The sequence below is a fragment of the Hippichthys cyanospilos genome, chromosome 8 (assembly GCF_059441005.1).
Source record: "Hippichthys cyanospilos isolate Australia breed blue-spotted pipefish chromosome 8, RoL_Hcya_1.0, whole genome shotgun sequence".
Lineage (NCBI taxonomy): Eukaryota > Metazoa > Chordata > Actinopteri > Syngnathiformes > Syngnathidae > Hippichthys > Hippichthys cyanospilos.
The window spans coordinates 3455227-3473674 of NC_142376.1; the positions used below are offsets into that span (position 1 = coordinate 3455227).

At 40.3% G+C, this 18448-nt stretch overlaps 1 protein-coding gene across 2 annotated transcripts in view; it reads right to left on the reverse strand.

The window, feature by feature from the left end:
• Positions 1-16937: 16937 nt before the first annotated feature.
• Positions 16938-18448, reverse strand: part of LOC148419860 (protein FAM53B-like) — a 31704-nt gene continuing 30193 nt past the window's right edge. For both annotated transcript variants that reach the window (XM_088420893.1, XM_088420892.1), the window contains exon 5: positions 16938-17957. In XM_088420893.1, coding sequence (XP_088277019.1) covers positions 17637-17957 — 321 coding nt within the window. In that variant the 3' untranslated portion in view covers positions 16938-17636. The remainder of the gene's footprint in view (positions 17958-18448) is intronic.

The following is an 18448-nucleotide window of genomic DNA, read 5'->3' on the forward strand; positions in this document are numbered from 1 at the left end:
GTGGCATGTTGGTACCAAGGAACTATGTTGAAATGCAAGGAGGAGCTTCATTTAAACAGTCCATCCTTGTCTAATTGAAAAGTAGGTCAAGTATCTGCGGGTGATGGCCTAGAATGACTTTTACTTCAGGGCTGTGCATTTGCATAAGTATAATAACTTGAATTTCTTGGCTTCATAAAGTGTTTGAGAACTCTCGAATTTGAAGTTGTTCCCAAAATATTGACTGCTTCGGTGCACGGCAAACCCTTTGATCAGTTCAAACCCAATTTAGACAAACACTTTCCATCTGAATATCGTGTATTAAGTCGTCTTTTACATCAACTTTGCACAACTGTCACTCGTGTTGACTCAGAGGCAACGGCAGCAGCGGCTTGCCAGACGCCAGCGAGACAGGATCTAACAGGACAAGACAGTACAAGGTGTGGTGTGTTTATCTTGTTCGTTAGGCTTCCTTCATTACACACGCACTTCCTGTAATGTCGATAACCCTTTGGAATGGCCGTAAACATCCAGCCCATTCTTTGCTATGGAGTCTAGCGGAGACATTAGTGAATGGTAATGGTTGTAAAACATAAGTGGGCTTATAGAAATCAAATGTAAATAATAGAAAAAAACGACCGACTTTGAAGTGTACAGTACAGTTGAGACCATTATGTATGAATCCTACTTGCATTTATTCACATTATAAAACATGTGGTCTTCCCAATCAAGTAAATACATTTTCTTTTTTTTAGTTTAGCTTTTAAGTTTTGGATGCATCTCAAAATAGTATGCTTTGATGGCACTTGTTATGCGCTCCCTACAATTTGTCATCCCAATTAGAAGTTGAAACACAAGTGCACAAGTGTTTGATCCGTCGAGAAAAAGTGAACACGATGTAACTAGTTGTAAGTACTCTTTACTGTTCTTTCAAATCAAAAGTTGAGACATTATACTCGTGGTTTATAGTGCATTGAAAAAGTTGTTCCGTATGTAATAAATGCCACATACCTGTATGCGCTCCCGACAGCATCTGGTCCTCCCATTTGGAAGTCACATACTGTATTTTGATGCATCTCATAATATTATGTATGATTGCCACCTACCTGTATACACACTTTACAACCTCTATCCCCATTAAAGAATACTGTGTATGAACTTCCCTTACAAATATACATTTTATATAAAGTCAGGTCATCCCAATCAAGGCAAAACTGTTAATTAAAAAAAAAGGTTTTCAGTGCAACTCAAAATAGTGCTGATGAACGCCTATGTGTTCCTGGAATATGTGTTCATTCAAATAAAAAAATTGACTGAGGTTCATAATATCAAAAACATCCAAAACAGGCCACATAGCCGTATGCGCTCCCTACACTGTCTGGTCCTCCCGTTTGAGAGTCAAAATTGTATTATTTTAACATTTTGATGCATGTCTTTTAATGCATGGCAAAATATTGTGTACAAACACCACATTCCTGTATGCACACATAGGTGTGGAACTCCAGTCCTCGAGGGCCGGCATCCTGCATGTTTTCCAGTTTTCTTTCCCCAACACACCTGATTCAAATGATTAGCTCATTAGCAGGCTCTGCAAGAGCTTTAAAATGATCCCAATCATTTGAATCAGGTGTTTTTGAGGGAAAAGGTTCGAAAACATGTAGGATACCGGCCCTCGAGGACTGGAGTTCGACACCTGTGCTGTATAACATTTGTTCATTCCATTAAAGATTTAAGATGAACTTTTACACATACCTGAATGCATTTGCTACATTCGCTAAGTTTCCATTGCAACTCAAAATTATGCGTATGAACTCCACATCACTGTATTTTCTCCCTACAATACAGTCCAGGATCACAATGAAGCCAAATCTGTATTTTTTTAAAGGTTTTCAGTGCAACTCTAGTGCGTATAAGCTCCACATCACTGTTTGTGCTCAGTCCCAATCAAGCCACAACTGTAGCGTTTTCAAAAGTTTTCAAAACAGGTCAGGTCAAAATATCATCTGTATAAACTCCACGGCACCTGTATGTGCTCTCTACAATAACACTTCAGCCAAATCACAAGTCAAACCTTTAAACAAACAAAAAAATCACCGCCTCATAATAACGCACACGTCGTCGGATTCCATTGGATTCTTCTAATAAACTGGCCCAAGTGTGAGGTCCCATTCCAAGCCAAACCAATAGATGTTATTCACATTAATATTTTAAAAGATGCATGGCTGTGACACAAAACATGTGTCGAGGTCTGAGTGAAGGAAAACCTCCCCATCCAGATCACACAGAGAGAGGAAGAGCGACGTATTTGATCTCTCTTAAACCTACAATTTTCACTTCAGGCCTAGTCCGCCTGACAGCTTCACTTGAACTCGCCGCCAACAATCACCTAAAAAAATGAACCGCTCGAAAGTATGGAGGCCTAATGGGAATAAAGAAGCCGTAAATAAAAACAAGCTAGGCCACGACATCTGGAGTCAATCCAGTAAAGGTATCAATGATAAGATGAGAAGTATTTCAGAAAACACAAACGTAATTACTACGATCCCCCTTTCATAGAACGGTAATTATCTGTAAGATTTATGATGTTAACGTTCATCAGTTGGCGTTTACAAGCCTGTGTGATGTTGGGAAGTTGCTCCCTTTTGGCATTTGCCTTAATTGCACGTTTCTGTTTCTTTTACAAGCTTACTGTAGTGGGAAAAGTAACGTATTTTCCGCACTATAGGGCGCACCGGATTATAAGACGCACCCTCAATTAATGACATATTTTCAAACTTTTTCCACATATAAGGCGCACCGGATTATAAGGCGCACCCTCAATTAATGACATATTTTCAAACTTTATACTGAACTATTTACAGTAATCATTTAGAGTTTAGAGTTTTTATTTGAGTTATTATTGTTATTATTTTGAGTATTACTATATTGTGATTGAAAAAGTGTTAAAATATGTTTAATTGAGGGTGCGCCTTATAATCCGGTGCGCCTTATATATTGAAAAGGTTTTAAAATATGTCATTAATTGAGGGTGCGCCTTATAATCCGGTGCACCTTATGGTGCGGAAATTAATGACATATTTTCAAACTTTATACGGAACTTTAACTGAATTATACAGTAATCATTTAGAGTTATTATTTGAGTTATTGTCATTACTTTGAGTATTACTATATTGTGATTGAAAAAGTATTAAAATATGTCATTAATTGAGGGTGCGCCTTATAATCCGGTGCGCCTTATAGTGCGGAAAATACGGTATATATTATAATTGTTTTCTGTTACAGTCTACATGCATTGGGGCTTATCAGGACACCCACCAGACTCTTCAGATACAGGTATGGAGAAGTACAAGTGCTCAAATAAATCCAATCCAAGTTTTATGCCATCTCATTTGGAGGATAGCGCAACACTAAATCCAACAATCTTCTCTCTTCAGCGTTCCTCGCCTCGCGTCCTGCAACCTGAACATCAATAAGAGGAAGCTGCTCGGTAAATATTTTGATCCAGATAAATGGCATTTTTACGCACATCACAAAGCCACGAGCTGGTTTCTGAGATCAACTATCTAAACTGCTCTGTGGCTTTTTTTTTTTAAATTCTGCGGCTCCGTCCATATGGCTGCACTTTCAAGTGGTCGAGACTTCTGGTGGGGGAGCAGTCTTATGACACACATTTGAAAACACTTTGTGGTCTCTCTGTGGTGGTGACAAACACCGTTTGGGTCTTCGTGGTATGCACTTCCAAATCAAATGGTCAATGAAAGAAGTTTCCTTTATACATATCTTTATATTATATGGCGACGTTGAGAAAACTATTCTCAGTTTTCTCCTCAGTTTTAAAATATGTCATTAATTGAGGGTGCGCCTTATAATTCGGTGCGCCTTATAGTGCGGAAAATACAGTAATTTCAAATAACTCATTTAGTTTTACTGTGAGTTTAATGAACCCCCCACCACGAAATTTGCAAAATTTGCAATTCTCATATGCTATGAAATTATGCCTTTGATGCTCATATCATTAAAGGTGACATCCCTGTATCTACAGCATCATCACCTTTCAGGAGACACCAAAAACAGCTTGTGACTTGCGATTTTTCATCCTAATGACAACAAAACATTCTTATTTTTGGTGTACTTTTCACACATAATCATTTTTGTGTATTTTATTAGAAGGAATTTCAACGTTAGTAATCTATAAAACCACACTGCATCTTACTAGGAAGTTCCCTTAAAATATAAGGAAACTTTATGTAAGTAAGACATTGTTTATCCCAATGTTCATCCTGCAATTTTTTTCCCCTGGTACTTTTACCCCATATTTTTATTCTCCGTCAGAGTGGACCTCATTGTTCTGGGCTTTTGCTTTTTTAAATAAATGGTTCCAAACGGATGTTAGCAAAGAGGAAGGTTACACGTGACGGGGGTCACTCGGGGCATTTTCGACGCAAGTAAAAATAGGAAAATTCAATTGGAGCGCATTCAACGTGAAAAGTGACTTCAAACACCAAGCAAATACGAGCGGCCTTTGATGCCGTTAAATTGCATTTTCTACACGGTCACAGATGGCGACGTATCTTTTTTACACACGAGTTTTAACACAAAGAGCATCCTTGTTGTTTTTATCAGTAGACTCACAATGAAAGCAGGAGGGGAAACAAAAACAAAACGTGGTTTGTAAGCGTGACTAATGCATTGAAAGTGGAGCGAAAAGCCCATAAAACTCGTGACACCTAATCAATCCTTAGCTGACGTCCTACGTGCGGCACAGGTCCAACCTTTAACAAGGCCTGTTTACGTTTACATCGTTCCCTTATGACAGCCAACAAGGAATTTCTTTGTCTACCCGTTTACTTACATCAGTGCGATTGGAGATCGCCTTCCATGCGTGCATGCGTGTACGGTATATAAACATGTTGATGTGGCGCTATCGTGTGTCATTTTCATGATTGCTGTGGACCTACCAGAGTGCCAAGGAAAAAAATGTTTTGCTGTGTTTTGCCTGCATATGTTGAGACCACTTGTGTTCAAACATAAGTTGTATAAAGTCCCGGCTAACCAGCGCAAAAATAAAGACTTAAAATAGAGTGCTGTAGAACTTTAAAACTATATTTGTAGTGGTATGTCAAGGCGTATGTTTTTCAGCAGCTCCAGAATGTAAATTATGTTATGGTCTGGAAGGTGTTTGTTGTGTTTTGGTTAGTACCGGGGTTTTCTGCCTTTTTCTGTTCAGGGTTTTGTTTTGACTTTTCACATTCTCTTGTTTGATCTTTTGTTCATGTTAGTTCAAGTTTCTCTTTCCCTTGTCAGTGTCTTGTTCGTGTAATTGCGTCCACCTGTCCGCGTTAACCTGCTTTCGTCGTGTTGGCTAATCAGCTCCCTGTTCCAATTGTCTCTTGCCCAGGTGCTCCTTGTTGTGTCATCAGTTTTGAGTGTATTTATTTTCCTGTTTTCTTTCACCTTTTGCCTGGTCACTCTCGGTGTGGAAGTTGTGCTGTCAGTTCCTCCTTGTCTTCATATATTACCCCTAGTGCCTTCATGTACCCCTAGGGGTACTTATAACCCCTATTGATAACTTCTGATTTAGAGCATTAATTACACCCCAAATCTGCATTCGCTATTACTTTACAGTTTAAGCGACCAATGGACTCAAATTTTGGAAATACATTCCAAATAGATTACATTGATTACAATGGGAAATGGAATGCCGTTACAGAGTGCTTTTTTCATACTATTTGTTACGTGTTACGTATCTCAGTTCGAGTCACTATCGATTTATGCATAATTTAAAACATAGTGATTAGCATCCAGCTAGCAGGAGTTTCCTAAAACAAAAGTGTGTTTTTTGTTGAATAAACAATATTTCTTTCTCAGCGCTCGATGTTTAATTTTGCGATAAACTTCAACTGGCAGTGGAAATAAACATCTTAAAGCCTCTGTTTTCAAGAATTCTTCGCAACCAGCCAAACTGTGTCAGAAGTTAAAGCAAAACATTGGTCGAATATAAGTCGGGTCACTCATCTCAAGGCACTACTGTGTTGTTTTTATGAATCTAAACATCGTAAGCCACAAACAAGCTCAGATTCCGGTAAAAGTCGCAAACGAGCCTGTGGTGGGATGTTTTCACATCATAACTTCTGACTGTTATTGTAACTTTTAAAACATAAGAATGCTTTGCGTGTGTGTGTGTGTCGTCTAGCGGCGGTTATGAATAAATGCGCTGCTCTCACGGCTCAAGCCAAGAAGTGTATGCCAGCCCACCGTGTCGCCCCTCCTGCTGGCCTAGCGTATATTTATTTACACTTACTGTAACGGTGGATCGGAATCACAACAATCCAAAAAAACAACTCCTTTCCTTCTAGATCAACGCCAGGCCTGCGGAGGCCGTCCGAGCCAGCGTCCGTGTTAGGCGGGTGGTCCCCGGAGAGCCAGCCCGCCATAATAGCCGGGGTGGAGCGGGCTGGCAAGCTGTGGGGCTTTCCAAACCCCCTAGACTTCTTCCAAGGCCTCAATAAAACGGCATTGCGCTCAATTAAAAAAAAAAAAAAAAACAGCATACGCGCCGGTAGATGACGGCTGGAGAATGCCTTTTGCGGCCATCTCACGCTGATGTTGGCTGGAAAATCATGCAGCCAGCCTTGTAAATGCGCACAGTGTGTTGTTGAAGTCGTAAGACTGCTGCATTCTTGCTTCCATCGCTCACTCGACTTCGCCCTTTTTTATTTCAGTTCCTTTTTCTCGAGGAATGCTTTCGTGCGTGGAAAGCGTTGTACAGTATTCAACCACTACACGGTACCATAGGAGTTCAGATCCCAGGTCCGTTTGTTACTTACGTACTGTAAATTAATGAACAAGTCTGTTATAAAAATAATTTCATATATAAGGCGCTCAAGGTTTTGAGGCATATTGTTTTTGTGAATCATTGTATGGTAAACGTAAAAAAATGCATCTTTCACATCACACAATGCTATTTTTTCATATTGAAGCATAAAAGAGACGTTATACATGATTTTTAAAATCTCATTTTGACATAATTGTTTAAAGTATTTCTGAAGTCGAGATGTTTGATACCACTATTTTCAGTCTAATACCAGTACGAAAATTCAGTTCTTAAATAGTCACTGATACCAAGTACCAACACCACTTTTGACTACTTATTTTGAAACATAAAATGTCTTCATTTTGTTATTCTTCTAATTGCTCATTTCAAGTTCCTGACGTCCAAACGGTCGCAAGTAGACAACCAAATTACTAGTTCCAATACCTTGAAATAAGGCTGGTATCAGCACCGATACCTGGTATGGGTACTCAGCCATCTCTAATATGAAATTGTTCATTTTGAATGTTGAAAGTAATTATTACTTAATGGGATTTTTCAATGTAAAAAATACATCAAAATGAATGCCACGTATTGAAACATTTTGGTGGGAAAATGATTGCAGTACGTACTGAACTACACCCCGTGCAGTGTTTGCTTACTTTCCAGCTATAGGCGGCCTATTGTCGCCGGGCTTCCCCTCCGCATGCGGGACTTTTCACACAAAGGTTCATGTTTGACATTGACGGCGAGGATGTAAAGGCGGCGCGAAAACACGAGACAGCCCGCAGATGGATGAGCGTGTACAGTAAGCCTCAATCACAATGTCACCTTCTATAGACGAGGCTTTCAATGTCATCGGACCTTAAAGGCTTTCCTGGGCTGGCGGGAAAAGTGCTGGACACATGATAGCTTTATCAATGCTTTTCTAAGCCGACTTAATGGTCCTCCTTCCCAGCCGGATCAAACAGCGCTATCTCGGCCTATCCTTGGCTCGGAACCGCACCGACGCCTTTTGCGCCTATTCACGCAGATTATAGTTCCGTTGTAGATTGGTGGGAATTCTTCAGCAGGAAGCTTCTGGCTGTATGATTTTGTAAAAATAAAGAAATAAAATTGAATGTAGCAACACAAACACTAAATTTCAGGCCATAAGATGCTACACATATAAGCCGCAGCAACAAAAATTGAGCAAAAAATTAAAAAAAAAATAATTGTCACAGATAAGAGGCACTGGAGTGTAAGACGCAAATTGTAACATTAGATATTTACACTGAAAGATGGTAGATAAACGTTTTTTTTAACTATTTTTTTTTGACTGTCTGTTTACAGCAACATCCTAAATTCAACATAACACAGCATATTACGGAGTAAAATAGCAGTTTTTTTCATCAATACTTCGTTAGTGTCTTTTTCCGTTATGTTTAATTAATTATTTTGTTGAACGTACGTATAAACACATTGCATACAATTCATTAATACAATCATATTATGCAATATATATATATATATAATATATATATATATATATATATATATATATATATATGAAAACACAGATGAAATTGACCTGTGACATTTATACAAGATTCTATTCAACCGAAACATTTTTTTTGTATTTTTATTCGATGTTTTTTAAACTCTTAAGCACAGCCATTGATTCACATATTTCAGTTTTACGCCTTGAACGCATACACATTTGCTTCACCCATGGATCGCCCCTAGTGGCCAGTAAAATAAATCCAGCAGATAAGCCACACTACTAGCCACGGGGCTCAAATCCTGAGAAAAAGGTTATCGTCCGAAATGTACGATAATTAGCGGTTAGCATGTTAACCGCACGATTAAAATGTCCAGGGTTGGGTCGACTTTGCTTTGTTTTTCCTCTCTCTTTATTTTTTGATCAGTCTGACGAATTAAGCTCCAATATGATTTGTGGCTTGACTTTTCCTTTTCACCCCCATCACTTTGATAACAACTTTTTTTTTTCTGTTTATTTACTAAGCACAAGTCACGAGCTGATGAGGGTTGGCTTTAATGTGGACCCGGTTATCAGTTACATGTCCGTCGGTTATCTTGCCAGCAGCTTAATGTCTGCGCCGATAACATCTCCCAGCGCTGCCCTCTCGTCTGCACATGTTTACAGATGTGTGACGGAGGCAGGCGCCTTTCCTGTGCACGCCCGCGGTCCAGCAACTCGCCACCGCCGCCGTCTGTGATTATCCACGCTTCCAATATGGAATCCACACGCGATGAAAATGTCCTAAGGTCGCCCCAATATCATTCCAAACGCGTCGAATGATTGAGGGCCTTTAAGGGGGGTACGTTTAGTTTCTTTAAAGGGACTGAAACGGTACAGGCTTCTTTTCAAATGAAGAGCAAATGAATTGGAACACCAAACAATTTATTGTTATAGTGTGTTATGGTGATTCCTTTGCAACACAGTTTTTAAGATGTCATTGAGCTTTTGTTCAGATATGTCAGCATTCGCATGACAGAACGTCATTATTTGCTTTTTGTTAATAAATACCATGTGCCGGAAGTTGCTTTTGGGTCCTACTACATCACATCATGACAGCTGTATGCCTTTATTTTGTAAAGTTTTATAGAGATGCGCGTCGAGAATTTATCTGAATAAAATATGCCTTGAGATACTTGAGAACTTGAATGAATCAGATTGATGCCACGGAACTGTTGAAACCTGTTTTTATTGTTTGTATTTTAACCCCAAAAAATTGAATCAAAATTGTTTTAATCCAACCACTGCTCTGTAGTGTTCAATATGGCATTTTAACTGTGACAATAAGTACGTTTTAGACCGTTTTGAATAAATTAGATGATTATAAATGTAAAAACCTTGAAAATAAATGTGTTCTTAAGGACCAACAGTATGTTTTAAATATAATCGTAGGTCTAGTTATCATTAAATTATATTACTAATATAATTAAAAGAACATACAGCACAAAAAACAAGGTTTTGTAAACAAAAGTGATATGTTTTAAACTAGGAAACTGTTTTTAACCTGGATTTAAAAGCATTTACACTTGGGGATGACTTAAGTGTGCAGCACAACAGCCAAATGCTGATTCACCATATTTGCTTCTGGTTTCTTCTAATGAAGAAAACGACGGATAAAAAAAAAAAAAAACAGTCATCCTTGTGGTTTTGTTGGTGGTGTTTTTTTACACTTTGAGTGACAGTCAGTTGCTGAGGTCATTCACGCTTATGTGAAACCTCCCCGAAGACAGTGAAATGCAATCTAGCAGTAAGAGAGGTGACTGTGAGTTTGCATGCCTACCAGGTTTCACCAACAACACGTGGAAATTTGAACGTTTTGGTCCGACTGTTTGGTTTCACTACTTCTTACTATTACCCTTGACCCTTATAGCATCCTAATACAAATTTTAAAAAATGTTAATCCAGGTTCCAGACGAATGGTTTTCAGTATCCGTTCTCTCCCCAGGTCATGGAGTTGGGGTCATCTCAGTCCATTAAACCATGAGCAAACTTGCAGGTCAAAGGGAAGAAGACAGCTGTCCACCTCCATCTTCATCACGGCTGCCATGCCCGTGAGTAATCTCTGATTTCACTCTGATTACATCTCCAGAGGCCTGACTCAGCCATGTTGGCTTCGGTTGCGCATACGTGGTCACTATTCAGATGCTCGTAAATACAGTACACGCATAAAGTACGTTACTTTGTCCGTATACCAAAAATTGAACAGTGCCACATGTGGAGGTAAGTTTGGGCCCATGAACAGACAGGACCCAGGAGGTGGAGAAGTAGAAACTTTTTGTGAACAAAATGCAATGTGACCACAACTCTAAAAAGTAGACTCGGAAACTAGATACGTCGGGCTACATTGGACTTAAATTCGGAAACAAGAAGCTAACAGCAGTTAGTGTTAGCTGAGTTAGTTTACGACATTATTTTCAGTAAAAGAAGCAACCAGGCTGAACCAGCGTGCGAGTCCATCCTTGTTCACAGACATGATGTCTACAGCTGATTCAATTAAAAGTGCCAAGTTATAGAGCTGTGTGCAGCGTTTAGAAAACATGGCAAAGAATTCAAACTGACTCGTTTTTTTTTTAATTGCGGTCTTTTGGCATATAACAAAAAAACTGCTGTGAGCACATTCAACATGAGACTGGCGCAGCGTTCACTGACCGCTCAAACTGTGGGAAATCTGAAACACTTAAGCAGTTGGTGCGTCCTATATGCGGTAACATAGATTATACTTGAATTTGACCCTAAAATTAAGGGTGCATCCTTTACACAGGTTGGGGAATTATGCTAAGTGTAGAATTAGAACATATCAATATTCCGATTTTCATTTTCAAACCTGATTTTGTGAAAATGCGTCCCATTTCCTAGCGATATGCTAAAACAAGAAAACGTTTGGTGAAAGTTCAACCTTCAAAGACCCCCATTTGCTACCTTCGCCAACACTCGCTAACCCTGAGTGGGATAGAGGTTTTATTTTGGTATATTTTAGAACACAAACCCAGCGATGAATGAATGATACTATATGTACACAAACAACTTTATTTGTCCGTGCCCTGGATTCTTCCCTTAACTCGGCATCATAGTTTCCCGGAAAGTTTCGCTCAAGTTCCGATTTGTCTAACCGCTGAACCCTTCTACTTTAGACAGTCCCCTGTAAATAGATATTCCCTTTTACCTGCACCGTTATTGTCTTGAGCGTACGACTTGAGTTTCCAGCACGGCCGGACGGGAGAGAGGGGAGGGGTGGGAAGCCCCCCCCCCTCAGGCAGGCAGCGCTAGTCGACCCAGATCCTGCCGATGAGATGGATGGACTTGAACCAGAAACAACAAGTCTATTTGAGTCGGGCATTGTGTGTCACTCAGTGCCAGTGTGTGTGTGCGCGTGTGTTTTTTTTCCCTCTCAACACGAGTGCGTTCACTGAAAAACCCAGTTTCATTACACACACACACACGTACACACACACATTGGACTGTAGTCGACTGGGAAATGTTTGGACTGCATGACAACCCATTTCCAAAATGGAATAAAAGCTTGGCAGCAGATGGACTCGTCTGTGGGCCTGTGGCACTCCTTTTTCCTGTAATTGGAGAGCACTTTGTGGGCCTGGCAGGAGCAGTAGTGTCAGGGCCTGTGCAGCAAAAAAAAAAAAAAAAAAATGAACAAAAACACTGGATTTGAATGAGTAGCATCAACAGCAAACATGCTAACCATCTGCTCCTCGTAAAAACTGATTTACAACGCCCCGGTTTCGCTTTCCCGAGGAAATATCTCGCACGCGTTAGTGACACGTTGCGTTCAGGTGAAGTTTATCAACCGCCATAAACGTAAACAAATCCCTTAACTCACAACTTTAGTCGGGGGGGGGGGCGGGGCTCTTTTGGAGCATACGGACTCCAGATGATGTTAATTCATGGAAATGAAGAATGCGGTGGACCAGCGGTTAGCGCGTCTGCTTCTCGATTCTTAGATGCGGGATACACCCTGGATTGGTCGCCGGTCAGTCGCAGGGCCCATACAAACAAACAACAATACACATTCGTATTAGACGATGCAACGTTAAAGGAATAAATTGCTTAGAAACTTGGCACTAAAGTTGACCCGAAAATCAAACGCTCTATGCGTCCCTAAAAACTATAAAACTGTTCTTAGATGCAGGATATACCCTGGACTGGTCGCTGCTCAGGGTTGGGTTGGTCTATGCCTCTCTAAAAACTGTATTCTGGATTGCATTGGCGCGATATGAATACTCGGCAAAACACTCATTTTTTTTCCATCTCAGGAGGCGGCCATTTTGTCATTTGCTGTCAACTGCAAATGACAATCATGGCTCACTGTTCTGAGTTTGGTCATGTGACCTTCACAAGCTGAATCGGATTGTTGTGATAGATTACACATAGTTTATTGATGTAAACAAATAATTAAAATCAGATTTCTCCTTTAAAAGGTACAGCAATTAATTGTTTAACAATTAATTTACAATCCATTAAGTCAAATATTATTTTCAATGGATGATTAATCGTTTAGAAGTTTAGACCTGACAAAATACTCAGAATTTCAATACCCGAAATTTGATGTTATCAGATTTCTTTAGTAATATAAGAAACAAACTGTGTTGAATCAAAAGACAACAGTTTCGACCGTCGAGTTTTATTCTGGGTGAGAAAATGAACATTTGTGCTTATTTGACGTTACGAACCAAACCAGTAAAAAAAAAAAAAAAAAGATCATTGTGAAACAAATGTCTTATTTTAGACTAAAATTAAGGATTAAAAAAAAAAAAATCAGATTCACTGATTCCTGAATTTCAAACCACAGAATCAATGCAATCCATCCTTGCATTTTCTATAGCGCTTGCCCTCATTGCCGCCCGAAGTCCATGAGATCTTTTTGACATTTTTTTTTCTCCTCAATCGTTGTCATGCAAATGTCCCCTCATACTGCGTGGGTCTGAGATTCCCACTCTCGGGGCGGCTGGCACGGAACAAAAGCCGGCATTAGGGCACATTTAAAGGATGTAAATCATACTGCGAGCGCAGGCCAGAGGGGAGGGAACGGCATTCACGGGGAGCCATGGTGACAAAGTGTCGGGTTGCACTCTGTCAACTCGGAGTGGGGAATAGTCAATCAGTGACATGCGACACTGCCGGCCACCTGTCTGACGCCGCTAAGTGTCCAAGAGCACATAAGCACCTACTACGTGCGTACGCCCAGACGAGCCGGGACCGGCCAGCTGTCCCGGATGGCGACCGAGAAGCTCGCAATGTTCCCCTCGGCAAAACATTTTAATCGTCCGGCCGGCCGTTTTCTGCAGCGCGCGTTCGCGTTTGGGTCACGGGGGACCGACAAAGTACAGTCGTTTGGGTTTACGGGCACTTTGATGGTTAGCGCGGGATGTTTGTTTAATTCCTGTTAGCGAAAAACACAAACCAGTTCGCCACCGTGCGCAACCTCATCCATCGATCGGTTTACCGATGCAACCGTTTTTCATCCATCCATCCGTCTGTCCATCCATCCATTCAAACTATGCTTCAGCTATCCATCCGTCCATACAACTATTCTTCATCCATCCATCAACCCATTTTTCATCCATCCAGCCATACAACCATTCTCCATCCATCCATACGACTTTTTTCATCATCCATGCATGTAACTATTCTTCATCCATCCATCAACCCATTTTTCATCCATCCATACAACCATTCTCCATCCATCCATCCATACGACTATTTTTCATCCATCCATCCATGTAACTATTCTTCATCCATCCATCAACCCATTTTTCATCCATTCATCCATACAACCATTCTCCATCCATCCATAAGACTATTTTTCATCCATCCATCCATCCATCCATCCATCCATATAACTATTCTTCATCCATCCATCAACCCATTTTTCATCCATCCATCCATACAACTATTCTCCATCCATCCATACGACTATTTTTCATCCACCCATCCATCCATCCATCCATATAACTATTCTTCATCCATCCATCAACCCATTTTTCATCCATCCATCCATACAACCATTCTCCACCCATCCATACAACTATTTTTCATCCATCCATCGATATAACTATTCTCCATCCATCCATCCATTCTTCATCAAGCCATCCACCCATTTTTCATCCATCCATCATCCATCCAACCAACCATTCTTCATCAATCCGTTTCGTAAAGTTGTAAACCACCCATCCAACCGTCACTTGTGCAAAACCTCAATTTCAAGATTTCATGTACTGCCCAGCCTCGTCTTTTGGATTTTACAAAACAGTACTGTTTTACTTTATTAGAAGATTTAAGGAAGTGGAACTGATGAAACTGATTCAAATGACTTCCATTCATTTCAATGGGAAAAGCTGATTTGTGATACGTGACCACTGTACGTGACTTCCCCCTATGGATAGACAGTATTGTGTTGACGCCACATAACTTGTCTATCATCAAAAGAACCGACAAAACTCTCAAGAGCATCCCAGTGGCCACGCAGCGCCTTACAAGGCAGACCGCCGTCAGAAAATGACGTCACTCCTTTGACCTCGTCTCAAGTCCCCGAAGGGAAGTGGCGGTGCTTTTTTTCGCTGACCAAGTGAAAGAGAGCTTGCTTTGAAAACACAGACAATGTTTGCCCGTGTGTAATCGAGGCTGTTCAGGCCGCTGTTGATTTGTGTAACGTAGTCTTTCCTGTCTACGTTGGCTTGCTACAATGCTCCCTATTTATAGTAGTTTTGCCTCAGATATTAGCGCTCTGGCTTGCTCGGTTGCTCATTTCCTGCCAGTGAGGAAGCACATGTGTGTGTGTGTTTGTGTGCGTATGTGTGCGAGGTCTACTGACTTTTACGATAAGTTTGACTGCGAAGCTATTGATGGCCACCGGTGGTGGAAAGTGCTGTCCAAAACTTTTCAGGAAAATTTTGGGGTACACTGAAGGAGAAACCAATCACATCTACACAATCAGAAGCAGAAATAATTTTATATTGCAATATTTTTATATTGCTTAAACCTGGTATTTGTAAAAGGATGTGTAGACTTTTTATATCCTCTTTATTGACAGTAAAAATATTTATATCTATATCATACTCATCCACATTTCATACTACCGTATTTTCCGCACTATAAGGCGCAGCAGATTATAAGGCGCACCCTTAATTAATGACACATTGTAAAACTTTTTCCATATATAAGGCGCATCGGATTATAAAACGCACCCTCAATTAATGATATATTTTAAAACTTTTTCAATCACAATATAGTTATACTCAAAGTAATAACAATAACTCAAATAATAACGCTAAACTCTCAATAGCATAATAACTCGATGTCAATATGAGCAACCTTGTTCAAATGTAAACACACAAATAAACAGGTAAAGCTTACTTTATCACTTCATTCCCCATCTACCAATCCCAATCCGAATATTGATCCATATATAAGGCGCACCCGATTATAAGGCGCACCATCAGCTTTTTAAAAAAAATTAAGGCTTTTAGTGCAGAAAATACGGTACTTTTTTTTCATTACTATAGTAAAGAAGTCAAATCTGTATTAAAACCTTTACCTTTTTTTTTTTTTTCTAATACGAGCTAGCTAATATCCCATTACCGTTAACAATTTTCCAGGCCAGGCGACAGTATTTTGTCAACGTGTCAATGGTGCGTGTTTGTGTAAGGCAACACCTCTCGCTCGCAGATGTCAGAGTTCACCTTCGTCCAAGGGCCGCCGTCGAAGGAAAGGCCGCCGCTGGTCTGGGACATCCTGTTTTTGGATATAAACACTGTTGTGCAGCCGGGGGGATTTTCCTACTTGTGTTGGAAAAACAATATGCAAGGAGCCCCCCCTCCTCCACGTTGCCTTTTGATAAGGGCAAATCAAGGCTTTAATGCAACTCAAAAGTATTTTTTTAACTTATTGGATGAACTTCAGAGACAGTGAGATGCTAATTTGCAAATTCAGTGATTCGTTTGTATTTTTTTGGAAGCTGTCCACCATTATTCACAGAGAATCTCACTTAATTCTTTTTTTTTAACTTTACTCAATTTTTATTTTCCTGATATGTTCCCATTTTTCCAGGTTTTTTTTTTCAAGGCAAAATTTGGGCTATTTGTTAACCACCACCCCCTCGTTTAACCTAATTCTGGTCATGTCGCACCTCTTATGCACCTAAAATAATAATATGCCTGGCTAGTTGTTGAAAAATAAATAAATAAATAAAAAGCAACATTTATGATTTGGCTAATAAACCTTGATAAAACACTTTAGAAATATGATCCTATTTTCGAGCATATTGCATTGTCGAGCATATTGCATATATGTATGTGTATATATATATATATATATATATATATATATATATATATATATATATATATATATATATATATATATATATATATATATATATGTATATGTACTTTTTTTTTCCCCTGGAGAATAACACTTAGCACTTGTGAATGGAGACTTTTCTCAACCCAAGAGTGTATTTTGTTTTCCAAATCATCTGATATCGTTCAATATGTCAGTGTCACATCCTCGCCCGTCGATCATTTTCGTGTACAGTATATTCCTTGTTTCCAACTCACCAAAACACACCCTCGATTCCACGTCACGCATTCCCCAACCGAGGAAAGAACAAGACAATTGGTGGCGAATGGAGATTTATTTCCATGTCCAAGAACCTCCCTCCTCATATTTTGCATACGTACAGCTCCATTTAAAAAAAACAACCAAAAACATGTAGGAATAGAAAAATAAACATTGATATCGCAACTAATCATTTGAGAGTTTAATTGAAATATACAATTTGCATATAAAGAAACTACGAAAAAACCTCTGAGGAGGAAGGAAGTCAATGGGTGTGTTTACATGGACAGCAAGAAAACTTAGGAAATGTTCCTTTTATTTTTGTTGCTACAATTTCATTTCGTCGGATCCGTCATAAGTCGTTATCAAAGCACGAGTGTCCATGTAAACGTAGCCCATACCTTAAAGCTTGTTGAGCCTACATTCAGAAAAGTCAGAGTTATGTGAAGTAGCATTTATAATCGTCCCTGTGTCCACTTTGAGTTATCGGAAAGTCATAATAAGCTAAGCTAACGTTGACGGGAAGACAGCGGGCTGATCCGTTTTTTTGTTGTTGTTTTTTTAAGACTACTAACCCCTCACGTTAACACTCCTGAGGAAAAAAAACAAAAAAAAAACAACTCAAGTTCAAAATAGTCCCAATGTTCAAGGCAAATGTGTTCACTGCGTCCTTCGTGATAGTCCAACGTCCGTCCCTTTCAACTAAGTCGAGACCTTCCTTAACCCTTTCGTTCGTCGCCGTCCTGAAGATCTGCTTCAATTCCTCTCGATCTGCTCGAGGTCCAGTTCTCCCCCTAGCTGGAAAATGTCCCTGGTTGAGGCACGGTCACCCTTCCAGAGGGCGACTTTATCCCGCGGCGAGCCGGACCTCGAACCCACGCTACAAGCCGAGTCGCTGTCCAGTTCCTCGTCGGACGAATCCTCGCCGTCTCTCGTTGTCTCCTGCCTGGGTTCCAAGCCCACCTCGGACACGGCGGTAAATTCCGATTGCTGTTGGCTCGATGGTATCAGGCCGGATTGGCAGGTGTCGAAGAAAGAGAATCCGGGGCAACTCAAGCTCTGGAAAGTCTGGAGTTGCTGTAAAAAAAAAAGAGGGGGTAGATATATATTTTGGGCAAATAGAAGTAGTACTGCTGGAAAATAATCAAGTACGGTATTCCAAACAAAACCGTCATTACGTCGGCTGATGTGAAGCTTTGTAAAACCACGCAGACTGCGATGGACCGTCCGTAATGACCCAGATCGACAGACGTAAACTATCTTCCGGTGGTTCGCATCACGAGATTTTTTTTCAAGGCTTCGTGCCATAAAGCGGGGGGGTCTGGCTACTCTAAAAACCACATCATCCTTCTCGCCAGAGGCCAACAGTCAATGCCTTAGATTTATATTGCGGACCAGGGGGGGCAGCTCTAAAAACCACATCATCCTTCTCACTATGTCTGTGCAGCCCACGCGGCCCGGTACCAGTTGATCCACGGAGCGGTACCAGTCCACGGACCGGGAGTTGGGGACCACTGCCATGAAGCACGCTTCGAAAATGCGGAGGCACTCGCGGAAGGTCAGTTTTT